Genomic DNA, 13,541 nt, shown 5'->3' with positions numbered 1-13,541 from the left:
AAAGGCTTACCTCACTTGTCTAATTAAAACGCACCCACCTTGACCCCTACTTTAGCTAACCAGCCTGTCATCCTGCACCTTTTATCTATTTTCCATAGCACATAACCCCTTCTCTCATACTACGTATACAGCTACTTATTTTTATTTCCACCCTCTCTTACTCTGCTGCAGTGTAAACCCAATGGGAGCAGGAATCTTTGTCTATTTTCTTTTTTATATATCCCAAGCCCCTGGAACACTTCTTGATGCTCAGAAAAAAAATTTTGTTGAAATGGATTCATGAAAGAATGAACAAAAAAGAAAAAGGAATGAGCAAGAGAAAGGCAGACAAGACAAATACACTTAGAGTCATTGTCAGAGTAGATTTGTACCCCATTGTGTTAGACAATATTGACTCTAAAATTTTTCAAATATTACAATAATTCTGCCCTTACATTTTAGTCTTGCATTATTCTGAGAAGCCTTGATTTAGTTTAATTAACTTTGCAATCCAGCTGGCATGGTCAGAATTTAAAATTCTTTAGCTGTCAGTCTTGAATGTTATCATGGTCTCAGATTGTGAACATTTTCCCCAATTTATTTTTAGAGCCTAGATTCAGATTTATCAGATGGACCAGTCACTGTGCAGGAATTTATGGAGGTCAAAAACGCTCTAGTGGCTTCTGAGGCCAAGATACAACAGCTAATGAAGGTGAATAACAACTTGAGTGACGAGCTGAGAATTATGCAGAAAAAGGTAACATGTTCATAAATGCCAGGATGATTGACTCTTTAACCCCATAGTATAAGGAAGAATCCCAGGTATAATGACCCAATACTTGTGGTCAGAGGGAAGAAAAACAGTTAACTATAAAAGTCCTAAAAATCTTTGGGCCCATGTCTCTTTCCGGAAGCAGTATATATTTGGATTTTCAAGTGTAGTAGCCTTGATTAGAAATAAGTCCAGAGTAAGTGTCCCAAGTTAGGAGAAATACAAGAACCTATTAAGTGTTTGTGTCAGTCATAGTAACCCTTGCACTATTCTGTGCTTCTTGGGAACCTGGATGCCAGTCCATGGATATAGTTCTTTCTGTTGCTCATCGTAAAGACTAATCACACCATGAAGACCGAGAAGATGAAAGCCCTAGACAGCTGTATGTGCTTATCAGCATTCCAGACCTAATCCCATGCCATGCAAGGGGTGCCATCCCTGTTACCTGCCCCTGGCAACCCTGTCCCCTACATCCCTACTTTATTTTTTACTACTGTTTACCATTAATTTATGATGTCCTCAAAGCCTAGAGCAGGGCCTGTCATAGAGTAAGTATTCAGTAAATGTAAGAATGTGTTTCATTTGCAGTAGCAAGAACTGTTCAATAGTGAGAAGCACTCCCATTTACTCAACATTTTCTCATTTGCCTTTTGAGAGTCAGAAATATATGAATATATTAATCCCTAAAAGAAGTGTGACTAATAGTAGGAATATACTTGAGGGGGATTATGTATGTAATTCCTTATGAGAAAGCTAAGAAAAGTAAATAAGAAAATTTCCCTAAGAAAAGTAAGTTAAAAAAAAAAGTAAGAAAAATTCTAAGTTCGGCCCAAGACTTTGTGGGTTCCATGTACAAAATGAGATTTTGTACACTTCCGTCAAACAGAAACAAAGTATATATCTGTGTCTTCATACATAACCTCATTCTGTTACTTGAAGAATAATGCTTCAGGATCCTTACTAAGAACAGAGGGCACGGTGCATTTCATTTGTGGCTGGGCCCTTTTCAGTGATGGCTCCTAAAGGAGGGCCAAAAACTAAAAAGAGGCCTGAGCCCTCTGCTTGTCACAGCAGCGTGCTGGAGTGCACTGTCTTCTGGGGCTGAGTCTAGAGTTCTTTGGGTTTGAGTCCTACATCAGTTTTTTTAGATAAATGACTCCAATACCTGCAATAGAAGAGGACAAGAATGCCCGAAGGTCAATCTGATGTTAATCAAACACTTGTTCTGTTCTGCCTGGCCCTCTCTGGGGCTCGTAGCATCCATGAACAAGACAAACCAAGGGCCCTTTTGCTGTAACATAAAGGGCTTGCATTTCCTCTGTCTTTTCCAAAATATCCTATGTTTAATGAATTACATTTTGTCCCAATAGTTGAACTAATAATTTTGTTAGGGTGACTTTTTCTGAAATATGCTGACTTTGCCACTATAAATCAATCTGCTTGCCATCACCTTTTAAAATTCTATAATGCTCCTTTTAGTGTGTGTAGAAATTGCCAGAGATAACCTCCTATCTCTGAAAGCAAATGTCTTGAGCTTCTTTAAGAAAGGCAGAGAGAGTGAAATTGTTTGCCATTGCTTGTAGATTATCTCCTCGGTTCTTAGAAATGCTTTTGACTTCTGAAATGATTGAATTATCTGTAACTTTTCATTTCCTGTTATACTCCTTCCAAACAAAAAAAATGTTGTCTGGTTCTTATTAAGATGAGCATTGTTAAGATTTATCTGAGGATGTCTCTTTAAATACAGGGTGCTAAAATTTTTTTAAATTTAGAACAGGAACTTGTTATCAAAACACATTCAAGCAAAATCCAGGATGGGTATTTTAGAGGTGTGAAAAGATGCAGTTTCAGATTTCAAGGCCTTGTCTAAAAAACACTAAGGATTTTAAATAGACAAACACGTGACTAGACACCCCGACACCCCGTCCTTCATTGAGGGGCATGTGTCAGTTATGTGAGTCATCCTTTGGGTCTTGACCATTTCACTTTAAGATATGGGTTCTCTGACCGTGACAGTACCTTACTCCTGTCTGTATTCTGGAATGTAGGAATTTTCAATGGCTGCTTGTCACTTTGCAGCTGTTCTTTCTTTGGAACAGGAGTTGCAAATATAAGTTATATACCCTGGAAGCCTGTGGTGTAGAAGCAATTTACTCGTCCTCGGTGGATCCTTCTCTGAGGACACTGACACTGAGAGTATTTCTGTGGCAGAGGCAGTAAGTCAGACTTCCTCATAAAAGTTTGGCACTATTAATATAAAGTATGGGGAATTTGTTTATTTAGCAAAGATATATTGATTTTATTTCAAAGTTAGGTTAAGTTTTTAAAATATATACAGTTGACAAAGTAGCATGATTTGTATTTGATCTTTCATATTTAACAGTTGCTTGGAAAAGATGCTAATTAATGAAGAGGAGCAGCCACTATTGGTGTATTTTTCACAGATCGGTGCTTTCTAAATAAAAATTGAAAGTAACTCCTAACACTGAATGGGTTTGCTATTGAAAAAGTAATGATCATCTGGTGCAAATACAGTTGCTTGCGGACTTAAACCTGGCCCTGGTGGGGAATTTGGTCAGATTTTACAATCTCTGTCAAAGAGTAGACAGCTGAACTCACGCCACACCCAGCTTATAAAATGTCATGGAAGATGAAGGAGCACCAGAGGGGAAGGACACTGTGCAGACTGGACTCAGTTAATTGTGTTTAAGATGCCAGATGCTAAAGAGTAACACGATTCCTTGCTGACCCCTTAACCTTAATTCATCAGACACCACGAAGCAGCCTGCATGTGAGGAATGGAAAGAGCATTCAGGGTCTCCAAGTGACAGCCTCTCACTAAAATGGGGTGATGCCAGGCAGATTAGAGTGTTTAAAGCTGACACCACCGTGGTCGCGTTTTGGGGTGACAAAGCCAAAGGAGAGAGGCCAGATATTCCAGCCCTGGCTGAAAGATGATCGATCACCAGAGGGAGGCAAGCGTGCTGCATGGAGCATTCAGACGAAGATGTTAACATAGTTCAATAGGTCTCCAGTTTTCTTCGTGATATGTTAATATAGCAAACTTACCGTGATTTGGTCCTCTATTTTTTTTAAGTGCTAAATTGTTTGGAATATCAAGAGTATTATTGAATAAAAACTTGTTGATCGTAATTTTTCTTGTTGGCTTTTTGGGAAGCAGTAGCTACTCTGATTTTTTCATAAGCTGAACTTCACCGTCTTTCTTGCTTTGCAAAGCAACTGATTATCTTTGTGCTGCTTCCATGGTGTCCGCTGGCATTTTTGGCATTTGCAAATTGCTCGGGGCTCATTTGAAAAGCAAGTTACCTAAGCAATGCCTAAATGAGCTCAAACTCTTGCTTGAAACAGCCTCACAATAATCCAGAGTACAGGTCTCCTGCAAACAAATCCCAGGCCTGCCGTGGCCAAGTTTTACGTGGTTAGACATTTTCTTTTAAAAGAGTCCAAACTGCAACTTTTCCACATTCAGAAATTAAGCTATTTGATTTACCTAAGGGATGAAGTGAGTTGATTGTGTTTCCTTCATGCTAGAAGAAAGGGTTCTCGTTGGTATTGCCTTTTACTTTCAACCCAGCTAGCTGTTACTGTTCTTTTTGTTTAAAGCTGGTAGTTGTGTGCATTTACATGGTGTTTGCTTTTTCTACTTGCTATAGAAAAACACAGTCCCACTGCCAAACATTTCTTTCAGCTTCAAACACTCCAGAGTGAAAATTCGAACCTCAGGAAACAGTCCACAACCAATATATATCAGGTGCAAACTGGTTCTGAGTACACAGACACTTCCAACCACTCTTCCTTAAAGCGACGTCCATCTGCCCGGGGCAGTAGGCCCATGTCCATGTACGAGACGGGATCAGGTCAGAAACCGTATCTCCCCATGGGAGAAGTGAACCGCCCTGAGGAGAGCAGAACAAGACTCCAGCCTTTCCCTGCACACGTAAGTAACACCACTGGCGCTTCCGCTGTTCACTCTCTGTCCAGCCTGACTCCTGCATTCCCCCTTCTGAACCTGCAGATCCCCACATCTCTGCTTTGCCAAATTGGTCTAGAGAGTTATTCTTGTGTTTGCTGTATTAACATGTCGACAGATGGCTTCCAGTGTTCCCACAAGCACCCAGGGCAATGGCTGAAAGTTTTCCAACTAAGTTGGGGATTCTGGCTCTTGCTCAACCTCCCTCCCCTTTTTCTCCCCTGTATCCATAATATCTGCCCTGACTAGCCAGTACTAGAACTGTTTTTGTAACAAGTTTCCTTCCCCACTTCCAAAAATAAAAACATTGTAAAGGTCACCAGCAGAAGTGAGTGCCATCTTCTTTGAGGTAGACAGATACATGACCCTTTATGAATGGAGCCCTTAGAATTCAAAGTGCCTTCTGTGCTCCTCACAGTGGAGCAGGTGGTGTCTGCGGCCTGGGCATGCAAGGTAGACCTGGAAGCTGCCTGGCCTCCATAGCCTCTCCCCCGGTGGTCAACCTGTCTGCTTAGCTTCTGCATCCCTGTTTCCCCTTCATGGAGAAAGTGTTGCTTTGTCATTTCATCAAGATAAAATGTAAAAACCCTACATTGATTTTATATGTGTTGTATTCCAAAGATTGTATTCTGTAACAGGCTGCTAACAGTCTTATTTTACAATGGGATAAGTATTGTGTTGTAAGGTTTTCAACTATTATATTACTTTTGGATTGATTTATTTTAAAAACCTGTGTTTTGACAAAATGTTACACACATTTTGAACTTCTGTGATTTTTTTCAGAGTTATATTTGTCTTTTTGAGTATGTGACTAACCAAATTATTATTTTTTTAGCAAATTTTACAGTTTCCCAAAAAATTCTCGAAGTAAACACATAGTTAAGGATATGATCTAGTAAGTTAAGCCCTAGTTTAATTTTGTCAAACTGGTTTAATTTTATGGTAAAATTACAGTGTTATTATATTATACTTAGGAGTCCATTACTTCAAGTTTTTAAGTTTTTGGGCTAAATTGTCTAAAGCAGTTGATTTGATACATTTGGTGTAATGGGAATGCCATTGCACTAAGAAATCCTATTTATAACTGAAAACAAAATTTAAGAAAAGCAACCTTTGTTAGTTTTCAGTGTGCATTTTAAACTTTGGAAACATTTAGAATGTAAGAATGCCATATTGCAAAAGCTCTGTATCTGTACTAAAGAGCAGATTGAAAAAAAAAAAAGAGTACATTGATAACATATACCAACTTTCAATTATTCATATAGTTTCTCATTTCACATTATCCTGATTGTAGAACAAATATTTGTTTATGGCCATCCATTAAAAAACTACTGGTAAATTTGATGAATTGTGCTAGGAATTATCTGTTTTCTCATAGAAGAGCACCTTTATAAATTCCAAATAATTTCCAGAAGGCATTTCACTAAGGGATTAAACATCTCTGGGGATTTGTCGTGGGCTAACGTGGCAGTCAGCCCACCTGTCGCAGAAATGTCAGCACTGATTTCACATAGTGAGATGCCTTTCAGGATTTTTTTACTAGGAAACCTGGGCTGAAGCCAAGGTAGCTAATAGGGTTTTTTGTTTGTTTTGTGTTTTCCCGAGTGTGTTTCTTTTCCCCTTCTAGATCGGGAGGAGTGCACTTGTGACCTCCTCTTCGTCTCTGCCTTCCTTCCCCTCCACACTTTCCTGGTCGAGGGATGAAAGCACCCGAAGGGTTAAGTACATTCTGAATGGTCTGCTCTCTGGAGGAGGGGCAGTGCTCCTGGGTGCTTTGTGCTTCTCCTGGCCCTCCACTAACTGCCCTTCTGTCCCGCATGAAGCAGAGCTTCCCTCCTGGTGTCTCACAACCCAGGGGCATGTACACACACGCACGTGCACACGCTCACACGCAAGCATGTCTGTGGGAGGCGGCCTCCCTTTTGTCTACTACCCATTGCTCAGTTTCATTTAATATTTAACAAAGGTTGCACTTCACTCTAGTTTTCTACCTTTTATTTATTCTCAGCACACTATCTTTTAAAACAATCCTACAATTAGCTGGTTGCTGGTTAAATATTGTAATAGGGCAAATCTAATTTGTTCAGATTAAAACTAGTGTATTTGTACTAACTGAAACACTAAGACATCATGCTTTTTTATTTCTTGTACCTCTTGATGTATTTTATATCCACATTGTACTTAACAAGCCAAGGTTTGAATGTCCCGCATCAGGATTATAACACATAGCATCAGAGATATAGGCAACTGTTAGTATGAAGCTGTTTCCTTTATAGTTGGCCAAGTCCAGCTTGCTGATGCATAGTTTACATTCCCAATAACAGGGCATGATTCAGGTAAGTTCCTTTTAGAGTCAGGCAGCAGTATTAAGCACCTTCTCCATGCACAGCCTTTCGGTGAGTGACATCCCTGCTCCCCAGAGCACTGTCAGTCTAACAATTACTTTCATGCACGAAGAGTACACATGGCAATCTGATAAAGTCGAGGCAGAAGCACAGGCTTTGAACACCTTTGTTCAGGTCCCAGCTCACTCTTTTTTTAACCACAAGATAGCACTCAGGTGAGAGGAGGGGTGGGGGCTGTGGCTGAGAGACCACCTTACAGACAAGGTGGGATTTGTTCTAGGTCTTTGTCCAGTCCTTCCACATCAGTAGGAGTGATGAAGAATCCTTTCCCACAGCCAGTGCCTGTAGCTCATCGCGGCCCTTTTATGATAAGTGGTACTTAAAAGTCTTCTGAGCAGTTCTGAAATTAAACTGGAATGTTTTAATTATAATGTTTCAGTTAAGCTAAGGGACAGTTAAATAGAAGTAAAATGTCTCATTTGAAATCTTGTTAGTAAGGATCAGGTAAAACTTTTATCCACTGAAATTCGGGGTTTTTTTTTTAAATTCTTTTTCAGTAGTTTTGGAAATCATTGTGAGGGCTGCTTGCTGAGAACAGAGTGTTAATACAAGATGAATAGTTAATACAAGATGAATACAAGATGAATACAAACTGATAATCCTCATTGTTCCTGACAGCTTCATCATGAGTTTAGGTTTTTATGGCATGTCTGTATTCAGAGAAAACTGCAAATCTATTCAGTAAAACTGAACCAGCACCAGCTATAAGGTAACTTTTCTAGTAACAGCTTTGAGAGAGCAGCACTTTTAACTAATAGATCTTAGCTCTGCATGTTTACAATAATTTTCATAAAATTAAATGCTGGCTAATTGGGTATCCCATACATAAGCTTTTGTTGACAACAATGAAGGACTTAATGTGTAAGTAACTCGTTTCCTGGCTACTGCAATATGTTGTTTTCTGTGCTTGAGGAACATTTCCTGAGTACTTTTATTAGATGTATGAGTCATTACTCTTCTAAAATCTTGAGATGAAAGTTGGCACTTTTGATCATTGTGGGGTGATACATTTGATTTATAATGATCACATTTATATCAAGAAAGGCCAAAAGATCCACTATGAAGAAGTGAGGTTTTCTGGATTTAACTCTGTTTTCTAGGTTTTTTCTACTGGAGCATCTGCGGATGAGTTTTCTAGAATAATTCAAAGGAAGGTTTTTTACATACCATTTATGTATATGTGTGTGTAGTACATGCACACACACATGCATAAACATACTTATCCATACATGTGTGTGTGTATTTATAAAAACTAAAGGAAAAAATTAGTCAGACATTCTCCATGAAAGGTAAGATGGGTGGGTTTTTTGTTTGGGGTCTGGTTCTTTTAGGTCACCTCTGGAAGAGCCTGGTTTCACTTCCTGCTGGATATAGTGGTCTTTCATCTAGGCTTCTAGTGGCTGATAACTAAACTCAGTGATGGATTCATAAAGCCAGATGCAGTGAAGCAGAACTGTTTGCTGGTAGGAGACATAAACAAAAGGATCTTAAAAGCTTTAGTAGATTTTACAGAACTTAGCTTTATAGACTCTCCACATGGTTCCAAGTAGACACTTTTAGTCATTTGCCAGATGAATTTGAGTGGGTGAAGTATGTATAAGTTCACACTGAATTTTAACAGCCCAGCACAAATGTCTTATATTTGTCTATTTGGCTGGGACCAAATAGAGCATTTGGGGGAAATGTGAACAACCTCAGGAGGGAAAGGGAGCCTTTGCTCTGCAGGGGAACAAGAGAGGCCATGGGGCTAGTGAGCAAAAGCTGGTGTGAATAAGGAGTCTTCCCCCACTTTGGGGCTGGCTGCCTTGTGTGTCCACATGGGGCATTCAGAGGGCCAAGCAGCATGATCAGTAAGCAACAAATAATCAGACTTCATGTAGACTTTCTTAAACTGACTTAACTCTAAGGTAGCCATTCTTACAGGTGAAGCTACAAGGTCCACATATGTTTAAGCAAGGCTCTTAATTCACAGCTGTATCTTTAGCCACATTTTATTACAGCATCAGTACAATTCCTTAGTCACATGTTTTGATTAACTTGGATTAAATTCAAGATACAGAGTTGGAAATAACTCATATTTGTGTTTTGCAAGGTAATCAGTTTAGATTTTGAATCAGCATCCACTGATTTCTAGATGAAGAAATCCCCAAAATTATGGATAAAAAAAACACTGAGGGAAAATCAGTGTTATTAAACCCTCAGAACTAGCATAGGCCCCTTCCAAGGAATGTGCTCCCCTTCAAATTTTGCCACCCTGGGAAGCCATATACTTAGCAGTGCTGCCATTTGCTCAGAACATTTTTAGGATTCCTCTTTTGAATGTACATCCCATTTCTTAATCTCCACAGTTGCTTCAAATCTTTATATTTTGAGAGAATAGATGTTTTGGGAAACGGAAAAAAGTGGTTGGAAACCAAGTGTCACACTGAGTTCATCCACCTTGGTTCATAGACAACATGTGGAAATAAACTAATAATACTGGCTTTCCTGTGAGGCTCATTCAGGCCATCTCTGAACATTCCCCCAAATGCTCTATTTGGTCCCAGCCAAATAGACAAATATAAGACACTTGTGCTGGGCTGCTAAAAGGTAGTTGTAGAGAGCTGTGAGTGTTCTGAGCAGTGGCGATCCTCAGGGCCCCAGGTGTGGAATATTAGAGGTGACTGGAGACCTGGGTTCTTGGCCCTGTTTTTCTCCCAACCCTGTGGCCTTGGATGTGTCATCCTGCTTCTTTGGCCTTTCATTTTCTCATCTGGGATGAGACTAGGTGATCTGCAGGTGGCTTCCAGTGCTGAAGGTCTGTGGGTATGTAAGCGCTGGTGTGTTTGCTTTTTAAGTGGGTCTCATCATATTACACATAAACTCCTTATCCCTTAGAGAACTAAATATGGTTGTGTCACTCTGCATGTCTGTGTTAGTTTGTACGAAGGATCTGTTCATGGAGTAGCCACTGAGCTAAGAAGAAAATGGTGCAAAGAAGGAAAAAATATTTCTGGATCCACTGTTCATCTTTTACTAAATTTTCAGTAGAAGGTTGGCTCCTGTCCCAGATGAGATCTGGGGCATGAAGGCCACGTAGCCTAACAGGTAATGAATACTTCCTGGGGAAGGCTTCCAAGAAGCGTCTGGTGCTCTTAAACTAACGGGGTCACTGTTTCTCTCTTGTAGGCATCCAGGCTAGAGAAGCAGAACAGCACACCTGAAAGTGACTATGACAACACTCCCAATGATGTGGACCCAGATGACCCAGGGTACATCTGGAGGCAATGTTTGCTGGGGCTGGGCTCTTACACCAGAGACCTAGCAGGCGGTGGTCAGGAGACCAGCTCATTACCTGCACCCCTTTTCCTTATTTGCAGACCCATAAGGTCTTAAAATATTGAGGCATTGTTTATAGTTGACACCTCTTCTCATCTCACCTTATTGCCACCTTTTTTCTTGTACCAGCATGTTATACACATCTCTAAGTCTCTGTAATGTGCTTGTAAATCAGTACTTTACTTTATTTTTAAGTTAACATTAGATTGTATTGTGCATTTGTATCCCAAGGAGTTGACTCAATTAGAGGTGGCCTTATAACGGCGCACTCTCCATTCCAGTTACTCCCTCCCTTTTCCCATCTTTCCCCATTCTGCGAGTCATGATCTCCAGCCCTGTTGTAGAATGAAACAGCCTCCATGTCAGCTGTGGCTGCCTGTTGATGAAGCAGCCTTAGTGTGAGTCTCCTGCCAGACAGGATAAAGGAAACCACCGAAGCAGCCCGCTCGTACATAAGGCAGATGCATATGCTGTGGCTCCTAGAAGCCCAGAAACAGCTAATAGGTACCTGTCCATTTAGCCATCCTTCAATGTTCACAGGTCAAGCAGAAAGGGAAGGCAAAGGAGTGTGCTGTGGCAAGGGGATGGCTCGGTGCCAGACGTAGCAGAAGCCCACACGGTCCCAAGCCCCATCCTCCCCAGCACTGAAGACGTCATCAGGAAGACTGAGCAGATCACCAAAAACATACAGGAGCTCTTAAGAGCTGCCCAAGAAAATAAACACGACAGGTAAGGGGCCGGAAAATCCTGCTGTGGAAAGTGTGTGTGCTTTGGAAGAGATGCTGCTCCTTTTAATGAGCAGGGATTCTTTTCTATATGCTGATTTTAAAGGTTGTTGAAAACTTCAGGTTTACATAACAGGCTTAAAAACAAATTTCTAAATTTGGGTTTTGTGTATGTGTGCTTGTGGTTTCCGTTTTTCATCTTAAGAAGTTCTCTGAAAACAAATGCCTCTAGAAATAGAACTGCCGCGTATCTGCCGTAGTGGTATTCCTAGCTCCACGCGGCAGGGCCAGTGGCTACCTCAAAACTTGTCATTGATTCTTCCAGCCACTGCTGCTGCCTCTGATCTCCTTAGCTAAAGAAAAGTTTGCTGACCTATGAACCTGATTTCTTGCTGGCCTCCCTTGTGTGGGTGTATGTGTGTATGTGCATGTGTGTAAACATCTGATAGTGATTTACATACAAAAGTTGAAGTAATCATCTCCCAAGTAATTCTCTGCTCCTGAAAGAAGAGTCTGCTCACGCTGAGCAGAACCATATTCCACAATGTTATTTCATGCTGTAGAGAAGGGACTGGCTCTCATCCCAACTCCATTTTGTTCTCCAAAAACTTCTGGTGAATTAGCTGTTCTCAGTGACATCCTAGTTTCTTGGGACTAGCCTCATAGATAACTCATGAACATTGAACATCATCCCATTGAGTTTAAGCAAGAGGTGGAGTTTAGTCAAAACCCAAGAACAGTTGATCAGTGAAGTCTGGGGCTTCAGCGAAAGTCACTCAAGGAGCACAGGACTGCTCCGGCTTCTCCTCTCTGTTCTCTTCTTCCACATAAAGACACACTAGTGTCTGTTGTGTCTCTGTGTTCCTGGTGCTGCTGTGCTGACCTCCCAGGCTCCTACCCTTTCCCTTTATTATACAGTTCAGACCTCCCCGGGTCATTATTTCCCACTCGTAGACTAGGCACTGTTTATTGAAGGATGAGAGTCGATCTTTGCAGGTAGACTGCTGGAGGATCCTGAGAGAACAAGAGGGACCTGCAGAATTTCTCAGCCTCCCACCACAAAAATTACCCAGCTGTTTATCTTCCTCCTTCCCAGGCATCTTCTTTTTTTTTTGTTGTTGTTTCATTAATATACAATCACATGAGCAGCATTGTGGCCACCAGATTCCCCCCATCATCAAGTCCCTACCACACACCCCACTACAGTCACTGTCCATCAGTGTAATAAGATGCTGTTGAGTCACTACTTGTCTTCTCTGTGCTATACTGCCTTCCCCGTGCCCCCCACACACACATTATGTGTGCTAATAGTAATGCCCTTTATTCCCCTTCTCTCTCTCTTCCCACCCACCCTCCCCAGTCCCTTTCCCTTTGGCAACTGTTAGTCCATTCTTGGGTTCTGTGATTCTGCTGCTGTTTTGTTCCTTCAGTTTTTTCTTTGTTCTTATACTCCACAGATGAGTGAAATCATTTGGTACTTGTCTTTCTCTGCCTGACTTATTTCACTGAACATAATACCCTCTAGCTCCATCCATGTTGTTGCAAATGGTAGGATTTGTTTTCTTCTTATGGCTGAATAATATTCCATTGTGTATATGTACCACATCTTTATCCATTCATCTACCAATGGACACTTAGGTTGCTTCCATTTCTTGGCTATTGTAAATAGTGCTGCGATAAACATAGGGGTGCATCTGTCTTTTTGAAAGTGGGCTCCTGCATTCTTAGGATAAATTCCTAGGAGTGGAATTCCTGGGTCAAATGGTATCTCTATTTTGAGCTTTTTGAGGAACCTCCATACTGCTTTCCACAATGGCTGAACTAATTTACATTCCCACCAGCAGTGTAGGAGGGTTCCCCTTTCTCTGCATCCTTACCAGCATTTGTTGTTCCTAACCCAGGCATCTTCTTGATCGCATGCCTTTCATGCCTCCCATGCTACCGGCATTCCTTTGCTCTGCACCATAGTCTTGGCAGAAAGCAACTTCACACAAAAAGTAAAATGTTTCACCGCCTCCCAGAGTATAAGCTTTGAAGAAATCTTGATTAACTCCTTTCCTAGTGCTTCCCTGCCATTTGACTATGTGCTTCACTTTTCATTTACCCTAGTTCAAAAGAGTGCTGTGCTTGTATTTACTTAACTTTTTAAAAAGTGTGCTTACATTGCATTGTTCTCTTTGAGAGTTGTCAAAAATATAAATATCTGCCCTGAGGCCATTTCTGGCTCCAAAAATCACAATATGATACTTGGTAAAATTTGAGGGTTTTTTTTCCTAAGATGTACAAATCCATTCAATCAATGTTAAGATCTGATTTCTTTCTTTTAAGACCATGAGAGAATGATGCAGAGA

The 13,541-nt window shown here is 40.8% G+C and overlaps 1 protein-coding gene across 17 annotated transcripts in view; it reads left to right on the top strand.

Moving 5' to 3' along the window:
- GIT2 (GIT ArfGAP 2) overlaps positions 1-13,541 on the top strand; it is a 52,666-nt gene that overhangs the window by 33,070 nt on the left and 6,055 nt on the right. For 2 of the 17 annotated variants that reach the window (XM_073222455.1, XM_073222454.1), the window contains exons 14-18: positions 587-691; positions 4,461-4,709; positions 6,370-6,459; positions 10,316-10,398; positions 11,006-11,194. In XM_073222455.1, the coding sequence (XP_073078556.1) occupies positions 587-691; positions 4,461-4,709; positions 6,370-6,459; positions 10,316-10,398; positions 11,006-11,194 (716 nt within the window). The other 15 variants (XM_017652699.3, XM_017652698.3, XM_017652704.3 and 12 more) reach the window with 10 other exon arrangements.

The sequence above is a fragment of the Manis javanica genome, chromosome 15 (genome assembly GCF_040802235.1).
Source record: "Manis javanica isolate MJ-LG chromosome 15, MJ_LKY, whole genome shotgun sequence".
NCBI lineage: Eukaryota > Metazoa > Chordata > Mammalia > Pholidota > Manidae > Manis > Manis javanica.
Note: the sequence above shows the minus strand (reverse complement) of the source record. Positions and strands in the feature narration are given on the sequence as shown.